The sequence below is a fragment of the Leptopilina heterotoma genome, unplaced genomic scaffold (assembly GCF_015476425.1).
Source record: "Leptopilina heterotoma isolate Lh14 unplaced genomic scaffold, ASM1547642v1 Lhet_58, whole genome shotgun sequence".
Taxonomy (NCBI): domain Eukaryota; kingdom Metazoa; phylum Arthropoda; class Insecta; order Hymenoptera; family Figitidae; genus Leptopilina; species Leptopilina heterotoma.
This window is the reverse complement of record NW_025111131.1, coordinates 3,683,236-3,702,367: the sequence shown is the minus strand read 5'-3', so window position 1 is coordinate 3,702,367 and position 19,132 is coordinate 3,683,236. Positions and strand designations below refer to the sequence as shown.

Genomic DNA, 19,132 nt, shown 5'->3' with positions numbered 1-19,132 from the left:
TGAAAAAAATTACCGCGTAATGGTATATATAGACTTATTATTATAATACCCCTATCAGGGGTGTCGGTTTTCACCCCTATTGTTTAAAAGTTTCAGTTTTTTTGATGGATTTTGTTTTCTGGCATCGGATTTAAGAATTTCTATTAAAAGATTTGAAATTTAAAGAAAAATAAAATTTCGTTCATTTGAACGTTCAGAACTTTAGTATCATAATCATTTAAAATATTTTTCGACACTTATAAAAACTGCTAACGATATATGTAATAATTAAATAATCTTTTAAAAAAACTTTTAAACACCCTTAACAAATTGCTGAAAACGACGCTTATTATTTTATAGTCTTTATGTAACTCTTAAAGTTTACACCTTTAGGTTTTTTGTTTTATCTTTTTACATCAAAACTAGTGTTATCACTCTTAAACAAAAATTATTTTTCATAAAGATGTTTTTTTATATATTTTAATGAGAATAAAAAATATAGATGTATATTATTTTTCAATCTGTTCATATAACTCTTAATTTTTAAATACTTGGAAATAATTATTCTACGAATTTAGCTTTAATATTTACATGTACTGTACTTCTATATGTAACTGATGCCGGGTAAATATGACATCTAAAGTATTATTTACATCTTATACCTTACAATATTTTTCGCTTTCAATAACATTCAAAATTACTCTCTGCATTGTAGATACTGCCACATTGTGCTCATTATATCTGATTTTTTAGGAACTGAGAGGAACATGTATTATTCATTTATTTTTATATTAATAATAGCACCTGGTTGAATCTCTTCATTTTTTGCATAAGTGACGTTTTTACTGAAGTCATCATAAATTTCCCACTTCTTAAATTTTCTCGTACAAAGAGCTATGTAGTGTTCTCTTTCACTGATGTAAATAACGATGCCAGTCAACCTGGGAATAAACGTATCAAATTAATTACATTTATATAACAGTAAAAATATTTATACTAAATGTTTCGTTTATTTGTTATTTGAAATGTTATAAAAGATATCATTTAAATTTAACATTAATAAATTTATATTAACTTTTAAAACACAAATTTTAATAACTGCTTTTTAAATCTTTGATTTTACATATATATGTATATAGCAAATTATAGAAAAAGTATATTTAAAAATATTTAATACTTACATGAACTTGTCTCCATAAAGTGTGATGTAACGAGGAAGCTCTGATGCTTTGCATTTTTGAGGGGCTATAGTGCCATCAATTTTTCTTACATCTTCATCTATAAGAATATGTGCATTCATTTTTAAGGACTCGAAAGGCTTTTGTCCACATTGACAATTTTGAATATCTGAATTGCCCCATTTATAAATGATGGCCTCCTGTAATCCTTGAAACCCATTTTTGTCAATTATTTTAGGATTCAAATAAAAGTAAGACACTTCTTCTATTTTGAAAAATCCACACTTACAATGAGTCATTCGGTAAGCACTCGGTTCACCTTTCATGACATATTCCCACATATCTGCTACGTTAGAAAACACATTGATGCTTTTCAATATTTTTGGAGATTCGATGACTTTCTTAGTTTCTTTCCCACGTTCTGGAAAATCTTTCAGTAATAAACATCTTTCATTATAAACATTATTACTTTTTTTATATTTGCTCTAGAGTTCAGTAACAGTTTAAGAAATTGGCAAGTTCTGTTATTTGAATTTTCAATATGGATCAAATACTCTGGAATTTCCATTGCGCTGGTTAATAGAACTTGAATGCACTCTCTAAATTTGAATTAGTAGAATTCTACTAATTCTTAGTCAAATTCTACTAATTGAAAAGGGGAAAAGTCTTCCACTAAGAATTAGTAGAAAACTACTAATTTAAAAAGTTATTTTTCGCTACTAATTGAATTTGTAGAATGTCAATGCGCATGCTCCCGCGTGCACCTTTTTCTCCCGCTAATATTTGAAATTTTCTATAGTGTTTATTTTTCAAAAACTTATTTAAAAAAATAAAAGATACATGAATTAATGAAAATAAAGACCAAATAAAAATTTTGTAATTTAAATTTGATCAAAATTTTTATTAACTTTTGTATCTTTAATTTTTTTAAAATATGTTTTATGATACAATTTGATTTTTACAGTTACCACAAAATATATACTATCATTACAGTTTAATAAACATTGGTTTATTTGCAAGATGATGAAGATATAATGATTGATACAGTGCTTTAAGTGTGAAGATCGTAGATACAAGAATAAACTTTTAAAACATTTAAAAAAAAAAAATAATTAAATAGTGTGTTTTAACATTTTAACGACGAGTATTTTAGTTTTTAAAAATTTAGTTTAGTTTACTTTTAGTACTTATTAAATAAAAATAAATACTTAAATAGTGTGAACACACTCGGATTGTTAATATTAACATTTTAACGTCAATTAAACATCAAGTAACAAGTAATCTATTTTTTAAAAATCTTATAGAATTTTTTAAAAAATTTTCAAGTAAAGTTTTAATACAAAATAAAAATAATGTATTAAACATTTAATATACTCTTCTTATACAAAAAGATTTCTTAAATAAATTTTTAAAAAATTTATTTTTAATGTTCCAGAGTTCGGCAAACCAAAAAAAAATCAAGTCAATTAACCTGCGTTTCACAAAGTTTTGCCCACCGTCGGGCCAACCGTGGCCCAGAGTTCGGCCAACCAAGAAAGTTTAAGTCATTTAAACTGCATTTAACAAAGTTTTGCCAACCGTTGGGCCAACCGTGGCCCAGAGTTCGGCCGACCAAGAAAGTTTAAGTCATTTAATCTGCATTTGACAAAGTTTTGTCATCCGAGGCCCAGAGTTCGGCCAACCAAAAAAAATCAAGTCAATTAAACTGCGTTTCACAAAGTTTTGCCCACCGTCGGGCCAACCAAGAAAGTTTAAGTCATTTAAACTGCATTTGACAAAGTTTTGCCAACCCAGAGTTCGGCCGACCAAGAAAGTTTAAGTCATTTAATCTGCATTTGACAAAGTTTTGTCAACCGTCGGGCCAACCGTGGCCCAGAGTTCGGCCAACCAAGAAAGTTTCAGTCAATGAAACTGCGTTTCTAGAGTTTTGGAAACCGTTGGGCCAACCGTGGCCCAGAGTTTGGCCGACCAAGAAAGTTTAAGTCAATGAAACTGCGTTTCTTGAGTTTTGCCAACCGTCGGGCCAACCGTGGCCCAGAGTTCGGCCAACCGAAACTGAAAGTCTTTTGAACGACGTTTTGATGAGTTGTGCCAACCTTTGTCGCTAAAGTTGGCCCGACGGTTGGTTAAACTCTGCATTTAATGGTTGGCTTGCAAAGTCGGGCCAACTGTGGGCACTAGTACTTGCCAAAGTTGGGCAAACTCTGGCAACCAAAACTTCGCTTGCCAAAGTTAGGCCAACCTTCAAACTCTGGCGGCTAACCTAAATTCGCACCTGGGAAGACATTCAGTTTCACAAGAAAAATATTTCTAATAGAACCAGACCTTTAATATGCAAAGTAAATCCGCATTTGGCATTTGTTTAATATTATTCGTCTCCATCAATTTAATTCTTTTTCCATTCTTTTTACGGCCATCTTCTTTGGCTCCTGTTTTAAAATTCGAATTAGGAAGAATTTCCGGCAAGAGTATTAAGGCTCTTAGATTTTCTGTAATAGTAAATAGTTTTATTAATATTACAGTTTAGATTAAAATAAAAACAATTATTAGAAATAATTACCGTCTTTAATAACACAAGAAGCTTCATAAACGATGGAATGATTTTTCTTTGCGTAGGCAATAATTCTTTGCGCATAAAAAGAAGAAAATAGCCCTAAAAAATTTTCCTTTTCGACCTTCTTTTTTCCCATGATTGCCTCGTATTCCAGTTCGATCTATAAAAAGATTACAAATTACTCTTATGAAAATAAAGACATTTTTTTAATTCGAATGCTGCAGAATCAATTACTATTGCTTACCATAGCTCCATCATACTTAAAGAGCATTGGATATTCCTCTACGATTTCTAATATAGATGGGCCAGCTTCTTCAATCCACTTCCTCCTATTTTCGAACGTTTCGCACAAATAGGATTCCACTCGAGTACCTTTTTCTTTAGTTGCCATTGTTAATTGCATCCAAGATTTCTGTATAATTTTATATATTGTAAAATAATATTAAATCATACAACTAAAACATTCCATATGTCATTTTCATTTTTTATTAAAAGAAAATTAAGTTTAAAGACAATTTCTTTCAAAGTATAAAGTCATCTTTTTTAAAAATGCAGTCATTTGAAGAATTTTGTTTTATTTCAGAAGAAAATTAAAATAAAATATTTTGTAAGAAAAATGAATAATGGAATGTCTAATATAGATGTATACAGTAAATTTATACAATAAACCTTCTCTTTTAGTTCTTCTTCTGATAATAAGAAACTTGTTGAAGTGTCTGACATTGACTTTCCTGATGAGATTGGTGTACTAATTTTGCTCTGTGATTGATATTTTTTTTCAGAAATAGGGAGGATCTTACGCCAATTGGCAAGTCGATATTCAATAAAGCCAACTCTGGTTTCTTTGTCAAAATAATGTTCCTGCAAAAAATTTATTTAATACATTTATATGCAGGTGGCTTCTAATTTAATAAATATGAAATTCAATTATTCTTATGCATCCGTAAACTCCCATATCACTTTTTAGTGTAGGAAATTCATCCACAATTGCTCTTGCTAGGGCCCATTTCGTCTCATCAGGAGGATAACTGATTTTATTTCATATAATTAAAAATAGATATAAAGCATAGTTTGTAAATTAAAAGAATTTCAAACACAAGTAATGAAAATACCGAAGTTTAGCATTGGAAAGCAATTAAAGTAAAATAAATTAAATGTTTAAATTTTAAAACGTTAATTAAAATCATAAATAAATATAATAAGTAGAAATGACATACTGATTGTTGTCGTGAAACTGAACTAACTCTGCGACAAGTATTCGAACAAATCTTCTTCTTTTTAATTCTCCGAAGTTATTAGATTCGATGTCATTAATAAGAGCTGCACCCTGAGAATTGTTTTCAAGAATGTCTCTGACAGTACTGAAATTCTTTAAATTAAAAACAATTAATACAAATAATAAACATATTGGAATAAGAATTTTGAAAAAAAATTTGAAAAACTCACTGAAAACTTAATAGGATTTTTCGACCACGAATTATCAGCTTGAGTAAGTTGTTTAGGAACAGAGTTTTCTACGGTTGTCGCAATTAAATTTAATTCTCCGTGATCAAAAACATTATATAAGCCCTAAATTTTCCAATTCAAAATTAGTAACAGTAATAAATATATATTAATTTTACAATTTTTGTTAAAAGAAATTAACATACTTCTTTGACTGGTTTATCCTGTTGAATTAATTTCAATAATTTTTTTTTGGCCCTAATTTTATCCCCATGTCTTCTAAGTCTTTCATTGTTAAATCATAAAAAGCCTCACCGTCTATCATTTGATCTGCAAAAATAATATATTATTAACACAAATATATAGATTTAAAGAGAAAACAGGCAAAAACAAATGCAAAATATAATAAATAAAACAAGCACTACACTAACTATACTAACTTATACCATTAAAGCTATAAAATTTAATTTCTGATTAGCAAAAATATCTAAACTGTAAAACTTAAAATATTATAATTAAAATTATATTTCACACACGGCAAGAAACAGTGTAAACACTTACTCTTTAAATTTTTGTTTTTTCAATGTTGAATAAAGTTTGAATAGATGTACTTTTACATTTGTCATCTTAATAATTACGTATAAAAGAAATGAAATTTTTCTTTATGGTCCACAAAGCAAACGATATTTACGTTTTTGTACCTTTATAAAATGACGTGACGTAAACTGATAAATTGTTTGTCTGATGTTGCATGTGTCCATGCATCGTATGGACGGTAGAAGGCAAGATGTGAAGTAGGTAAGAAAGTAATTGTCTGTTCATCTACGCATTCAATGGCATATGCGTTAAAGTCGGAATCAAAATGTAATGTATAGTAATTAATTACACGTAAATATACAATAGAATTTTGTGTAATAATTATCTCGTTAATTTTTCCAAAACTCGGCAAGTTGAACTCATTTTTTGATGGCGCACCAAGGCAAACAAAACACCCTGTCGCATATAGAGTTCCATTGACGCGTACAGATTTAGTTTTAAAGATAGAATCATTTTCTTGGTACCCTAAGTCTCGTAAATTATTTTCGCTAAACTGTTTATAATTGATACTGTTTTACCACCCTGAGCTTTAACAGAGTATAGTTTAACATCACCTACTCCCCACATACTACTCTCGGCACACTGACTTACTTTTATCAAAGTTTTTGGTGCGTTTTTGAAATTACAAACGACCTGAGCCCGCTGTTTCATTGGTCCGTGCTTGGCCTCGTACCTCATGCACCATAATTTCGACAGAGGTCCTGACTCATCTAGACATTCATTGTAATGTTTCATGTGATGAAATTTGTTTATATAGTTGATTTCCGGAAACAGAACTTTAAATAATTCGCAAAAATCATCAATAAGCTGTTTTAAGTAAGGCTGCATACTTCTCTTGATTTTAGGTGCGAAAATAATTTCCATCACACGCAATAACAGTAAAACTAGCCTCATATGTTTATCACCACTTGGAACCTTTTCGGCGAGTAAAAATGGAAAAGCGCGAAGAAGACACCAACATTGCATTCCTTTTTGGCTAATAGAATGGTCATTTATATTGCGTAGTCTTGCTTCATTAAAATTTGCAGACGGCTTGTTTTTTTGTTCCATTCTACCATATTGAAAAGCCGCGATTTTTTTATTCAGATATTCTACGTTAAATACTCTCAAAACAAAAATGTAGTAATGCAAGATTAATTTCAAAATTATAGGACTTATACCGAGTAATATATCATGCAAGATATCGAAATTTTTATTTCTGGCAAAGTGGAAATATTTGGAAAAATTTAGAGAACACTCTTCACGTACCCCTGTCGCAGTCATGACATTCTCAATGTCTCTCTTGTTGGGACCGGCATTTCTTATGCGATTGAGATGTTCAGTAACAACTTCGACAGATCTTTCAGCCCTGGGATTTATATTTCCTGCTAGAAGATCATTTCTACTTATAAGACATGACCTACAAAACATTCTAGCAGAGGGTCCTAATAAGCCAAAAAGTTCATCTGCCGCCAAAGTATCCCCACAGAAAGCAGCAATGCTGGCTCGAAGTGTAAATGGCTCACCATCTAGAGTAATGATTACCCCTTCATCGCTTTCGAGTTTTTCAAGATCCTTTAAAAATGGCTTTAAAATGCGTCGAAATTTGTATTTTTTAATATCAGCTGAATAACAAAGGCTTAATATATGTATGCTACCTAAGACAGAATTTAAATTATCGGGAATATTTTGAATCCTAAACAAAAGAACTCCTAAGTTATGAACTCCTGTCTTTGAGCCTAGAGGGTTTACAATTTCTAAACCGTCGTAATATAATTCTAAGCGTAAGACGTGCGGATATCTTTGGAAAAACGGATTATTTTTAAATTGATTTCCATCGATAAATGAACCGAGAATACCCTCTTCTGATGGTTGTTCTGATAAAATGGCTTCTTTAACCTCCTTGTTAGATAAAACCAAAGAAAATCTATAGGTGAAACATATTGGTAAGTTTCTTCGACAAGTTTAGGTACATATGTTCCTGTTGATGCGGAATTTTGTGTGAAAAAAAATCCATTATGAACGTTACTCGACTAAATTAAACAAAACCAAATAAAGATTTATTATTTAGGGATTTAAATTATCAAACAATAAATTACAACTGCATATTTTGTTAAAATTTTTTTTCTACCAACCGTCGTATAAATGTACCCTTAAACACAGCTCGAACGCTATAGACAATCCTCTACAGAACTTGATTAAACATCTATGCAAGTCAACTACAGTATTGAATTCACTGCTTAATTAATAAATACAGTAATCAAATTTTAAATTTTTGTTATTAAAAACAACATACATATATAGGGAAGAGTGGAGCAAACTGGCCCGATGGTTAGGGTTGGAAAATGACGCGTCATTTTTTGTTTTTGATGTAGATTACGTAGAATAAGTAATTTACGTAGACAATTGTAGAAAACCCATGTAATTTACATTTTCAAGATGGCGGCCATTAAAAGACTTAAAAAAATACAAACCCTCTTGAAAAGTTTGCTTTTCAGGTTATATCACGTGACAAAATACATTAATGTAAATTACGTAGAAAACTCTTGACGTAAATTACCAAGTAATCTACATGTAAACAACTACGTAGATTACCTTAGGTAGTTTACGTTCCTAACCCTGCCGGTGGGTAAACCGGCCAGGTCTGAATATTTCCGAAATAGCTAAATTAGGAAAAGTGTTGTTTGCAAATTTAAAACAACCATGTTTAGTATACTCAAAAAGACTGTATAGGGTCAAAATAAGTGAAACCGGCCACTTGAAAAATTTTTATCTCCAATTTTCAAGTTATCTATGATTTTTAGTAGATATATGAGTACACTTTTTCCCCCTAAAATATTTTTCAAAAAAAAATTTTATTTTTGAAGTAATTAGGTATTGAAGTTTTAGGTCATTTTATTTTCATTTTATTATTACTTTGAAACAAATAAAGATAATTAAGTAATTTTTTTAAAATTAAAGCTTAAAGTCTATACTTTAAAGATAAAATAAAGCGATTGCTAAAAAATGAAAATTTATAATTGTTATTAACAATTCTTTTAAACAATTGCAAATTGAAGAATGTTCTCAATGTTTTTGAAAGATTAAATTACGATATATTGATGCGCAAAACTATAAGGATTCATTTAAAAAAAAGAAAAATGAGTAACTTCCAATATTATAGAAATTATGTAAATTTTGTTGACAAAATGCAAGCAAAAATTGACTCAAGTTCCTGGAAAAAGATAAAATTGCAAACGAATAAATAAGATCTTCTTTTGTTTTGTTAGAAACTTCACGCTTTCAAGCGGATTTTTAAGATTAAAAATCGATTTTGGCCTGCATTTTGGCAGAAAAATCTACACAATTTCTATAATATTGGAGGTTACTCATTTTTCTTTTTTTTAAATGAATCCTTATAGTTTTGCGCATCAATATATCGTAATTTAATCTTTCAAAAACATTGAGAACATTCTTCAATTTGCAATTGTTTAAAAGAATTGTTAATAACAATTATAAATTTTCATTTCTTAGCAATCGCTTTATTTCATCTTTAAAGTATAGACTTTAAGCTTTAATTTAAAAAAAAATTACTTAATTATCTTTATTTGTTTCAAAGTAATAATAAAATGAAAATAAAATGACCTAAAACTTCAATACCTAATTACTTCAAAAATAAAATTTTTTTTTGAAAAATATTTTAGGGGGAAAAAGTGTACTCATATATCTACTAAAAATCATAGATAACTTGGAAATTGGAGATAAAAATTTTCCAAGTGGCCGGTTTCACTTATTTTGACCCTATACCTTATTTTTTCAATCTGGTAGTTTTAGCTTGTGTTTGTGCAACGCTGCCCGAATAAAAATTAAGCTCCGATCTATGTAGCCTCTATGTCATCTGGCCTACTGTGCGACATAGGCCTGCGAGTTAAAACTAACATACAGTCTATGACGGAAATGTAACGCTCGGCTACATAGACTATACATGGGCTTAACAATGTAGGACCTACATAAAGGTTCTACATAGGCTCTATGTAGGTAAATATACATACGATCTACGTAGGATTGGAATGTAATATTTATATAGGCCAAATAATATAGAATCTACATAGAGTGTAAATGTCATCTCTACATATACAAACTGATGTCAAATCTATGTGTATGTAGTATCTATCTAGGCCAAATAATATACAGTCTATATAGAGTGTAATTTGTTCTCTACAAATAGAAGAAATTTATATTTAGTTTAGTTTGGTGTTGAAATTAATTGTAAATATTTTATTATTCTAGTTCTAATAAACAAACAGAAATTACAATTAAATAAAAGAATAAAATTAAAACAATTTCATTATATTTATATACATTTATTCAGTTCCAGTTTTTCATAAGATAAAAAAAATTAAACTCGTATTTATGATACACAATTTATTTATAATTATTTTATATACATTTTTTTAAATTTATTGAATAAATCAATTTAATAATTTCTGTAAAATATAATTAAAATGTATCAGTCCTTTAAAATTCGATATCACATAATAACACTTAAACAATTCACTTTACAACAAATTGTTCACTTAAAAATATCCATTTTAATGCAACAATTCACAAAAAAACTCACTTCACAACAAAATATTAACTTCAAAATAATATTGTCACACACGGTTTTAGACTCTTTGTGACGAATGCTAATGAGCAACTGACGCTCGAAAGACCTTCGGAAAAAGATTTTACAGAAAATATTTGAAGTCTTTTAACATTTGCTCTGTATATTTCAATCTGAAAAACTTCTAAGTTTTTGTCTAAGTAAATCTATAAGAAAAAAAGAGAACTGGAAAAGCTATAGAATAGTCCCCCTCTTACAATGAGGAACCCTTAAGATGGTCAACTACGACTAACCAGATGTGACAACTCTTGAAAACAAGAAAATTCTTTTAACATTTTATATTTTTACCTTCATATGAAAAATGTTTTACAGTTTTAATAATATTAATAAATTAAAAAGTTGCTTTTAATTGTTTGTAAAATAATTATATTTTTAAATATATTTTAAATACTTCTAAAAATATTTCTAACTCTTTGGCAGTCAACATTTTTTAATAAGATTTTGGATAAAAATGATTCTCTATTAACAAAAAAATAGCTTTTTTTATTTGATTTTTGATTGCTTATATGCAATCAGGGTTTTTTCTAAATTATATTAATGAATATCATATTGTGTTCGTATATCCTATACAGATATTACATCTCTAGGCCTATATAGTGAGACCTACTCATAGCTTATCTCGATATTACGTTGGGTGGCCTGTGTCTTTTCTACATACGAATGTAGATGTAGATCCTACATAAATTTTACGAATTAAAGGCCTACATAGAAAAGCCTATACAAAACTTACCTCAACATTACGTAGGGTGGCCTATATCTTTCCTATGTACGAATACTAATGTAGATCCTAAATAAATTTAATATATATGGGCCTACATAGAAAGACCTACCCAAATATTACCTCAATACTATGTTGGACGACCTATATCTGTCAGACATAGGAATGTTGATGTAGATCCTACATAGATTCAGAAATTGCAGGCCTACATAGATATGCCTACACAAAACCTATGTAGACACTACATTGTAAGGCCTACATCAATTGACTATAGAAAGGCCTACGTATATCCTACATAGATACTACATCTTATAGGCCTTCATAGGGAAATCTACGTACACTCTACATAGAATGTACATAACTTGGCCTACATAGAAGGCCGATTTTAAGGCTACATAAATCCTACGTAGTATTTACATAGTCCGTGTTAGATTTTTATTCGGGTGGGAGCAAAAGTTTTTTTTTATTTCCGTTACAAACTTTTGCGAACTTATTATTTTTAAGGAAATTCTGAAGAAATTTTGTAATATTTCCAAACATTCTGTCTTAGGTTTTGAAGGTTCACACCTCAGGAATATTTATCACAAAAAATTTTGATGAATTTGCAAAGCGTATATCTTTTAGACAAATATTTATACTCTCAAAATGTGCCTGTAGGACAAACCGGCCAAATATTTTCATTGTATTAAAGTTTCATGAAAATTATTTTTAAATAAAATGTTTCTTTCATCAAAATATATACTTACGATGAAAAATAATTGTCTTACAATGAGAATTGGACTCTTTAATATTGTTTCCCTGATAATGACAAACATTTTTGTTTTTTTATTAAAAAAATATTATCTATTTAATTAAAATTCAATCCCGTCACTGCAAAAAGAGGTGCCTTATTTTGAGACGTTTTTAGTGTCTTGTAGACACCAAAAACGTCTTAATTTAAGACCTTTTTGTTGTCTAAGACATTAAAAACGTCTCAAAATAAGACACCTCTTTTTGCAGTGGTATTATTATTTACATTACTACAACCATATTGTTCACATGATTCTTTATGTTTTTTCTTATTTCAGATTATACAAATGCAATTTTATAGATAAAAAAAACCTAATTGCAGGCTTCGCACTCTTCTACTAAAAGCTACTATTTGCTACTTTTTTCATCCGAGGCTACTTTTTGGCTACTTTTTTCAGCCTAATGCTACTAAAAGCTACTTTTTTGAACAAATAGTCAAATTTAGATTTTTAGTTTTCACATTTTCACTTAATAACAGCATTAAAAACTAAAATCGTTAATGAAAAACGACCGTCAATAATATAGGGAATAATTTTACCGACTTTATATATAAATATTATTCAGTTACATATTATAAGTATTTTCCGTTCCATCCCTGGCCTTATTACAAATTTATTTTGAAAATTACGTTTCACAACCCTGACCATAACCTGTAATTTGTTTACATATGTTCTCGTCACTGGACAATATATACTTGTTTTGTACAATTATTTTAAATGTTTAAAGTGAAATGAAATTGTGAATCTAAAAAAGGATTAATCTGTAAATCTTTTTAATTTATTGATGCAAGGTAAGTCTAATAGTATACACATTTAAATTATACTTTTATATAAATTCGCCTACTAGTTCACAATAATCATTTCAACTGTGTTCAGATATTATACATAATTATTTAGTATTTTTCGGTGAATTGTCATACTTTATTGTAAAATTTTTATGAAAAAAGAAATATTTTTTTTTAAGATCTCTTTTAATTAATAATTTGTTGAAAAGTTTAAAGACAGTGTTAAAAATTGGCAAAGGTTAGGTACGCAACTGTCAACAATATGAATAGGTTATGTTATTTATTATTCTAAATAAAATGCAAGTGTTAAATAGAAATATTTTGGTAATTACAATAAGTTATCAATTTTAAAAAAATAGGATACCAATTTTTTTGTTACTGAATTTTTATTTTAAGTTTAATTTTTAAAATAATCGAAAATCATTATATTTTATCTAAGTCAATCACGACTTAATTTTAAAAAATTTGTATTTCTAAATTTATTTGAAAATGGATGTTTTGAAAACTAATTTGTGGCATTAATTTTAAAAAGTATATTAAATAATCATGTATAATATATAATAATTTAATCAAACAGTAATTTTTTATATTTAAAACTTGAGAAAAATGACAAGTTTATGTACATTTTACTTATAGATTGAAGTTCTTCAGAATAAATATTATTATAATGTTACGATAAATACTAACTTACTGTAAATATTTTTTAATCAATTTTCTCAAAATAAAGTTATATTTAAAATTTAAAATTTTCAAAGTTTATCTTATGATAATATTTTTAAGTTAAATATTCTTTTAATAAAACGTATGTTTATATTTTTAGGTTATCACTAGCTGAATATTAAATTGGATTTCTTCGTCACTTAAGAATTGAAAAATGTGAACAAAATTGTAGTGATATATAACAAAGATATAAATATATAGAGTTTATTGCAAATGTCGAGGAATTAAATTATAAAATAATGGGCGAATACAAATTTCAAATGCATTGGCTTAACCGTACAGATGCTGCAGGTTATGAAATTGCAGCTTGGTGTAAAAAGTGTACTGAAAAAGAAAATAATGTGTTTTGCACAATCTGTTGTAAAAGTTTTTCTCATGCTAAGAAAGGAATACAAGATATTTTACAGCATTCTTTGACTGGCATACACAAAAAAAATTCTATCGATAAACTGAATTTTAATCAATTAAAATTACAAACAGCTGCTTCGTCTGGACCTGAAAAATCATTAGAAAACCCGCTTTTATTATGGTCTGTTCGCGATACTCCTCTAAGAGCTGAAATTATTTGGGTCATAAAAAACATTCATTCTAACATGTCAGCAAATTCGTGTGATGGCATAGGTCAAACATTTCAAGCTATGTTCCCTGACTCAGAAGCAGCTAAAAAATTCTCGCTGGGTGCTACAAAATTTCGATACTTAGTTACTGAAGCCTTAGCCCCATACTACGAAGAAAAGTTAATTCAGGATGCAAAAAAAGCCCAGGATTTGTATTGGCATACGATGAGACGACAAATTCAGAAAGCAAAAAGGAACTTCAGATTAGATTACGTTACTTTTCAGAAAATTATCAAGAAGTACAAGACAGTCATCTACAAACATTCTTTCTTGGTTCTGCTACATCTCAAATAATTGCAAGTTATTTAACAGATTCACTGGAAAAATTATCGTTTGGAAAATTATTGATGTCAGTTAAGCTCAGATGGTCCGAACGTAAATAAAGGAGTCTGGAATCTATTAAATAAAGACGTATTAAATTTTCGTGGAAAAGGATTATTAAATATTGGAACTTGTAATCTACATGTAGTTAATAATGCTTTTCTAAATGCACTTTCTGAATTCGGTAAGGATGTTGGTGAATTTGCAACACAAGTGTACAACTTTTTTCATAATGAACCAGTTCGAAGCTCAGATTTCGAGCAAATACAAGAACAAAATAAGTCACCGAAGCATCATTTCATAAAATATTCGAGTACACGTTGGTTAACACTAAAGAGAAGTGTTTTGATTTTGCAGGAACAATGGCCATGTCTGATAAAATACTTCCTTAATTTCTTACCGATAAAATCTGGAGTTCCAGAATCTTTTTTCACTAGTTCAAAATACTCTTCTATTTGCAAATATTTAAAAGAACCAGATATGAAAGCAAAATTGTCATTTGTTGCAAGTAGTGCCGAACTTTTTGAAAGTTTTTCGGAATTCTTTCAAAAAGAAGAGCCTCTAATACATGTATTATATGAGAATATTGAAACTTTAATATTAAATCTCGCTGGTCGTATTTGCAAAAGTGAAACTTTAACGAATATTAAGAAAAACAATTTGAAATTTGAAGACCTTTTTCTTTATGACAATTTACTTAATTTAAAATCAATTATTTTAGATGAAGATGTGAAAAAGAATTTAGAAGATATCAATGAAAAAGAAAAACTAATTTTCTTAACAAAAGTTCGAGAGCATTATAAGACTGCTTGTCTATATCTTCTAAAAAAATCATCGTTCAAAGCTTATCCTCATTCAAGCATGTTATACGCATGTCGATGCTTGCAACCAAAAAGAATTCCAAACAAGAGTAGTACTAAAGAAATTTGTAAAATTGCAGACCAACTATCACTTCAAGATGTTTCGTTAACCAAATTAGCCGATGAATGGAATCTTTTAAAGTTAGATAAATTACCAGAATTGCTAAAATCCGAACGAATTGATCATTATTGGCAGAAGAATATCTTTAGTCAAAAAAATTGTAACAACGATTACAAATATCCTTTAATTAATAAGGTTGTCAAAGCTTGCTTGTGCTTATCTCACGGTAATGCGGATGTGGAAAGGGGATTTTCCAAATCAAAATTAACATTAACGAAAGACAAGACCAAGATGAATGAACGAACTTTAAATGGGCGACTGACAATTCACGATGGGACAAAAATGTTCAAAAATAATCTCCACCTTCTTCCAATTACAGACGATTTGATAACCAAAGCTCGTTCAGCGCGTCAAAAGTATGTGGAATTTCTGGAAAATGAAAAAAAGAAGAAAGAAAAAAATGCTGCAGCTGAAGAAAAAGAAAAGCGAAGAATTGAACTGGAGAAGGAAAATTTAAAAAACATAGAGACAATCAATTTAAGTGTGAAGGAACTCGAAATTAATTTAAAAGAGTTAAAAACAAAAAACGATTTGACAAAAAAGAGTTCCGACACTTTAATGAACAAAGCTGAAATGCAGTTGGACGAAGCTTTAAGAAAAAATGATCTCCAAGCAGCTCTTGTCGCACGAGGGATGATGTCAGCTGCGAAAAATATGAGAATTGAGGAAAGATCCATAGAAGACAAAGTTTTAAAATTAAACAAAGAAATTGATCGCAAAAAGAACACTGTTCTAAAAAAACTATTACACAATAAAAAATCAGAAACTAATCGTGATTTGAATTCGAAACAAAATAAAGAAAATTCAGTTAGTTCAAAAAATAAAAATGAAAAAAAAGAGTCAAAAAAAATTCCAAATAATAAAATCATGTCTTCAAAAAAAACGACACCGCAACCTGTCCATACTTCAGATATAGATTTAAAAGAAATTCAAGTTTCTCCTGCAAAAAAAAATTGTAAAAGAAAGGCTAATTCTGCAATAGTTACTGCTTCAAAAAAACAAAAAAAAATGAATGCTCAAAGCAAACTTGATTGTTTTCTGAACTATAAAACTGATCAAACCGAAGCTAATGAAAATAAGATTATTAAAACAATTAATTACATTCCTCATGACGTTGAAAGTATTACTTTTAAAAAAGTGACGATTGGAGACTTGTTATAAAAGTTTTATTTAATTTGTTGTGATATTCGCGATTTTAATACAGTAGTTTAATATAGTCCAACGTCAAAATTTATGGTTTCTGAACAAGTTTAATGTTTCTATTTATATTTATAAATTTTATATAAGTCTATATTCTACCAAAAAGTTGTGATCTCATTAAAATAAGGTTGTATTTTTCAAGTTATAGAAAATACGAATTTAAAAAATGTCTATAATTATTTTATTAAGTAAAAGAGAATAATTGATAAAAAGAAAAAAGAGTTGTACAAGTTTTAAGACTGTACTGATAAAATAGTTTATTAAAATACTTATATTTTAGTAATATAGTTTCCTTTAAAATGAGATATTTTTACAAAAAAAAATGTTTCTGCAAAACTAAACTTGTTTGTTGTGTTGATTTTTGACAAAAAAAGAAATAATTATGGTATTAAATCTCATCTGTAACCTTTTCTAAATAAATACAATACAATTCGGAAAGAAATATATATACTACTTTTTTTTTGGTCATCGAGGCTACTATTTCCTACTTTTTTTTGGTCATCGAGGCTACTATTTCCTACTTTTTTTTTGTCATCGAGGCTACTATTTCATACTTTTTATTGTCATCGAGGCTACTTTTTCCTACTTTTTTTAAACTCATAATGGAGTGCGAAGCCTGTAATTGGCTAGTTTACCCCAGAGAGTATGGGGAAAATCGGCCAGTTTGTAAAATTTTTTAAAGATTTTTTTCAGCAACTAAACAATAAAAATAAAAACTATATTTTGGTTTACAGATCCGATATTTACTTACTGTTTATTTGAGTTAATTAAAATCCATAAAAAAATTTTATTATCCTATAGTATCGAAGTACCACAAAATCAATAATAAAAAAAATTTTTTTCAATCAAACTTACCGTGTATATGTAGGTAATTAAAACATTTAATCAATCAATTAAACACCCCCACAGCACCGAAACTTACCTAAAAATTTATTAAATATTTACTTGCAATGTTCGGAATATGTAATTGCAATATTTATGAAAAGTTGTGTAAAGATTTAAATGTCCCGATTAAATAAATGTTTAGCGCGAAACTTTCCTGAACATGTAAATTACATTTTCGCCTAATATTAATTATAATTATTATTATGCGAAAATGTAATTTACATGTCCAGGAAAGCTTCGCGCTAAACATTTATTTAATCGGGACATTTAAATCTTTACACATTTTTCACTACACTTTTCAGTTAAATGTGCCGAATATTCACCGAAAAAAATAAAATCTCAAAATGAGAAGAAAATTCCGCTTAACAATTATTTTTACATTTTATTTTCAATATAAGAATATTCATCTACAAAAAAAAGGAATTTTTGTTTATATTTGAAAATTTTTTAACTAAAAGATGAATTTTAATCTTTCTTCTTTGATTGAAATTATTCCTCTCAAATTGAAACAAATTTATACTAGAAAGAAGATTTTTAAGTTGTTTTTTGTTTGTCTGAACACAACTTCAAACTGTTTAAAAAGTGACATTTAATAGAAAATATAAAAGAAGAAAATCCTCTCAATCAGAAAGGAAAAATTTAGTGCCCATATGTAAGAGGAAAAAATGCTGCAAAAAAAGAGGAATCGTCTAAAATTGAAAATATTTTTTTTCGGTGTTGCAAGTAAATATTTAATTTTTAGGAAAGTTTCGGTGCTGTGACATATATATTTATAACTTTGTTTATTTTAAATTTAATTGCTTTTTCTATTTAAATAAAGGAGATTGGGGAATTGTGGGCCACACTTTTTTATAGCTCAATATCTTACACACAAAATTTTTTTTTCAAATTTTCAAATTTTTCGTGTCAGTAGGAGGTATAAACTAACATATATCATAGTCAGTTTCCCAAAATTATCACTTAGCTTAAAGAAAATTCAGTTTCACCAAAGAGTGCAATTTTATGATTTTTAAAAATGTTGGGGAATTGTGGGCCACTGCCTAAATTGAGTTCAAAATAAAAAAAAAATTGGACAAGTGCGAGTTGTACTCGCACTGCAATGGCGGATTCCGCACACAAATATTAAAACAATACTGGCAACATTGATCGGTAATTGGTAGAATTAAAATAAACAATTATAAAAATATATTAAAATCATTTGATAAAAAAGATAACTAAAAAAAATTAAAGTATTATATATGTTACGGTCAATGTCCGGAATCGGGCAATGTCGACAATGCCCGGGCATTGTCGACATTGCCCAAAATCACTGGGCATTGTCGACAATGCCCATACATTTTCAATAATATTCAGCAAAGTGTGTTAATGCCCGGGCAATGACGACAGTGCCCGGGCATTGTTGACATTGCCCATTCATTTTTGGGCAATGTTGTTTACATTAAGGATTAAATTAATTATACTATTAAAATCAGACTTTTAAAGTATTAAATCATTGGTAAAAATGGCCAGTGACAACGTGAGTAATTATTATTATTATAAACAAATTATTGTAAACAAATAAAAACTATTCTCTATATTTATATTATTATTCGTGAGAGCAATTATTACAAAATGTGAGACTCAATCTATTGTAAACGAAATAATATTACAATTTACGAGACATTTTATTTATAACTAGTCGGTACATTTCGATTAAAATGAATTTAAATTAAATTAAAAAATTAATTATTGACATTGCCCAA

At 28.5% G+C, this 19,132-nt stretch overlaps 2 protein-coding genes across 4 annotated transcripts in view; one reads left to right on the top strand and one right to left on the bottom strand.

Annotated features, from left to right (window-relative positions):
• LOC122508824 (glycoprotein-N-acetylgalactosamine 3-beta-galactosyltransferase 1) overlaps positions 1-19,132 on the top strand; it is a 52,690-nt gene that overhangs the window by 14,370 nt on the left and 19,188 nt on the right. The gene's annotated exons all lie outside the window — the stretch shown is intronic.
• LOC122508826 lies at positions 511-5,280 on the bottom strand. Of its 3 annotated transcripts, XM_043622394.1 has the most exons (9): positions 5,158-5,280; positions 4,929-5,080; positions 4,381-4,572; positions 3,956-4,123; positions 3,718-3,871; positions 3,483-3,646; positions 1,447-1,587; positions 1,161-1,365; positions 511-920 (listed from the first exon to the last, which is right to left on the bottom strand). In XM_043622394.1, the coding sequence occupies exons 3-7, from the start codon at positions 4,432-4,434 to the stop codon at positions 1,531-1,533; spliced, it is 597 nt and encodes a 198-aa protein (XP_043478329.1). In that variant the 5' UTR covers positions 4,435-4,572; positions 4,929-5,080; positions 5,158-5,280; the 3' UTR covers positions 511-920; positions 1,161-1,365; positions 1,447-1,530. The 3 variants fall into 3 exon arrangements, with proteins under 3 accessions (XP_043478329.1, XP_043478327.1, XP_043478328.1); XM_043622392.1 differs by having other exon boundaries at positions 1,161-1,587; XM_043622393.1 differs by lacking the exons at positions 4,929-5,080; positions 5,158-5,280 and having other exon boundaries at positions 1,161-1,587; positions 4,381-4,709.

Excerpts from the sequence above, each read along its gene's own strand:
- LOC122508826 (XM_043622392.1), bottom strand. The coding sequence starts at position 4,434 with ATGTCAGACACTTCAACAAGTTTCTTATTATCAGAAGAAGAACTAAAA. Across the intron at positions 3,647-3,717 it reads TTCTTGTGTTATTAAAGACG|AAAATCTAAGAGCCTTAATA; the intron begins GTAATTATTTCT and ends TTACTATTACAG. Across the intron at positions 1,588-3,482 it reads ATTTACTTTGCATATTAAAG|ATTTTCCAGAACGTGGGAAA; the intron begins GTCTGGTTCTAT and ends TATTACTGAAAG.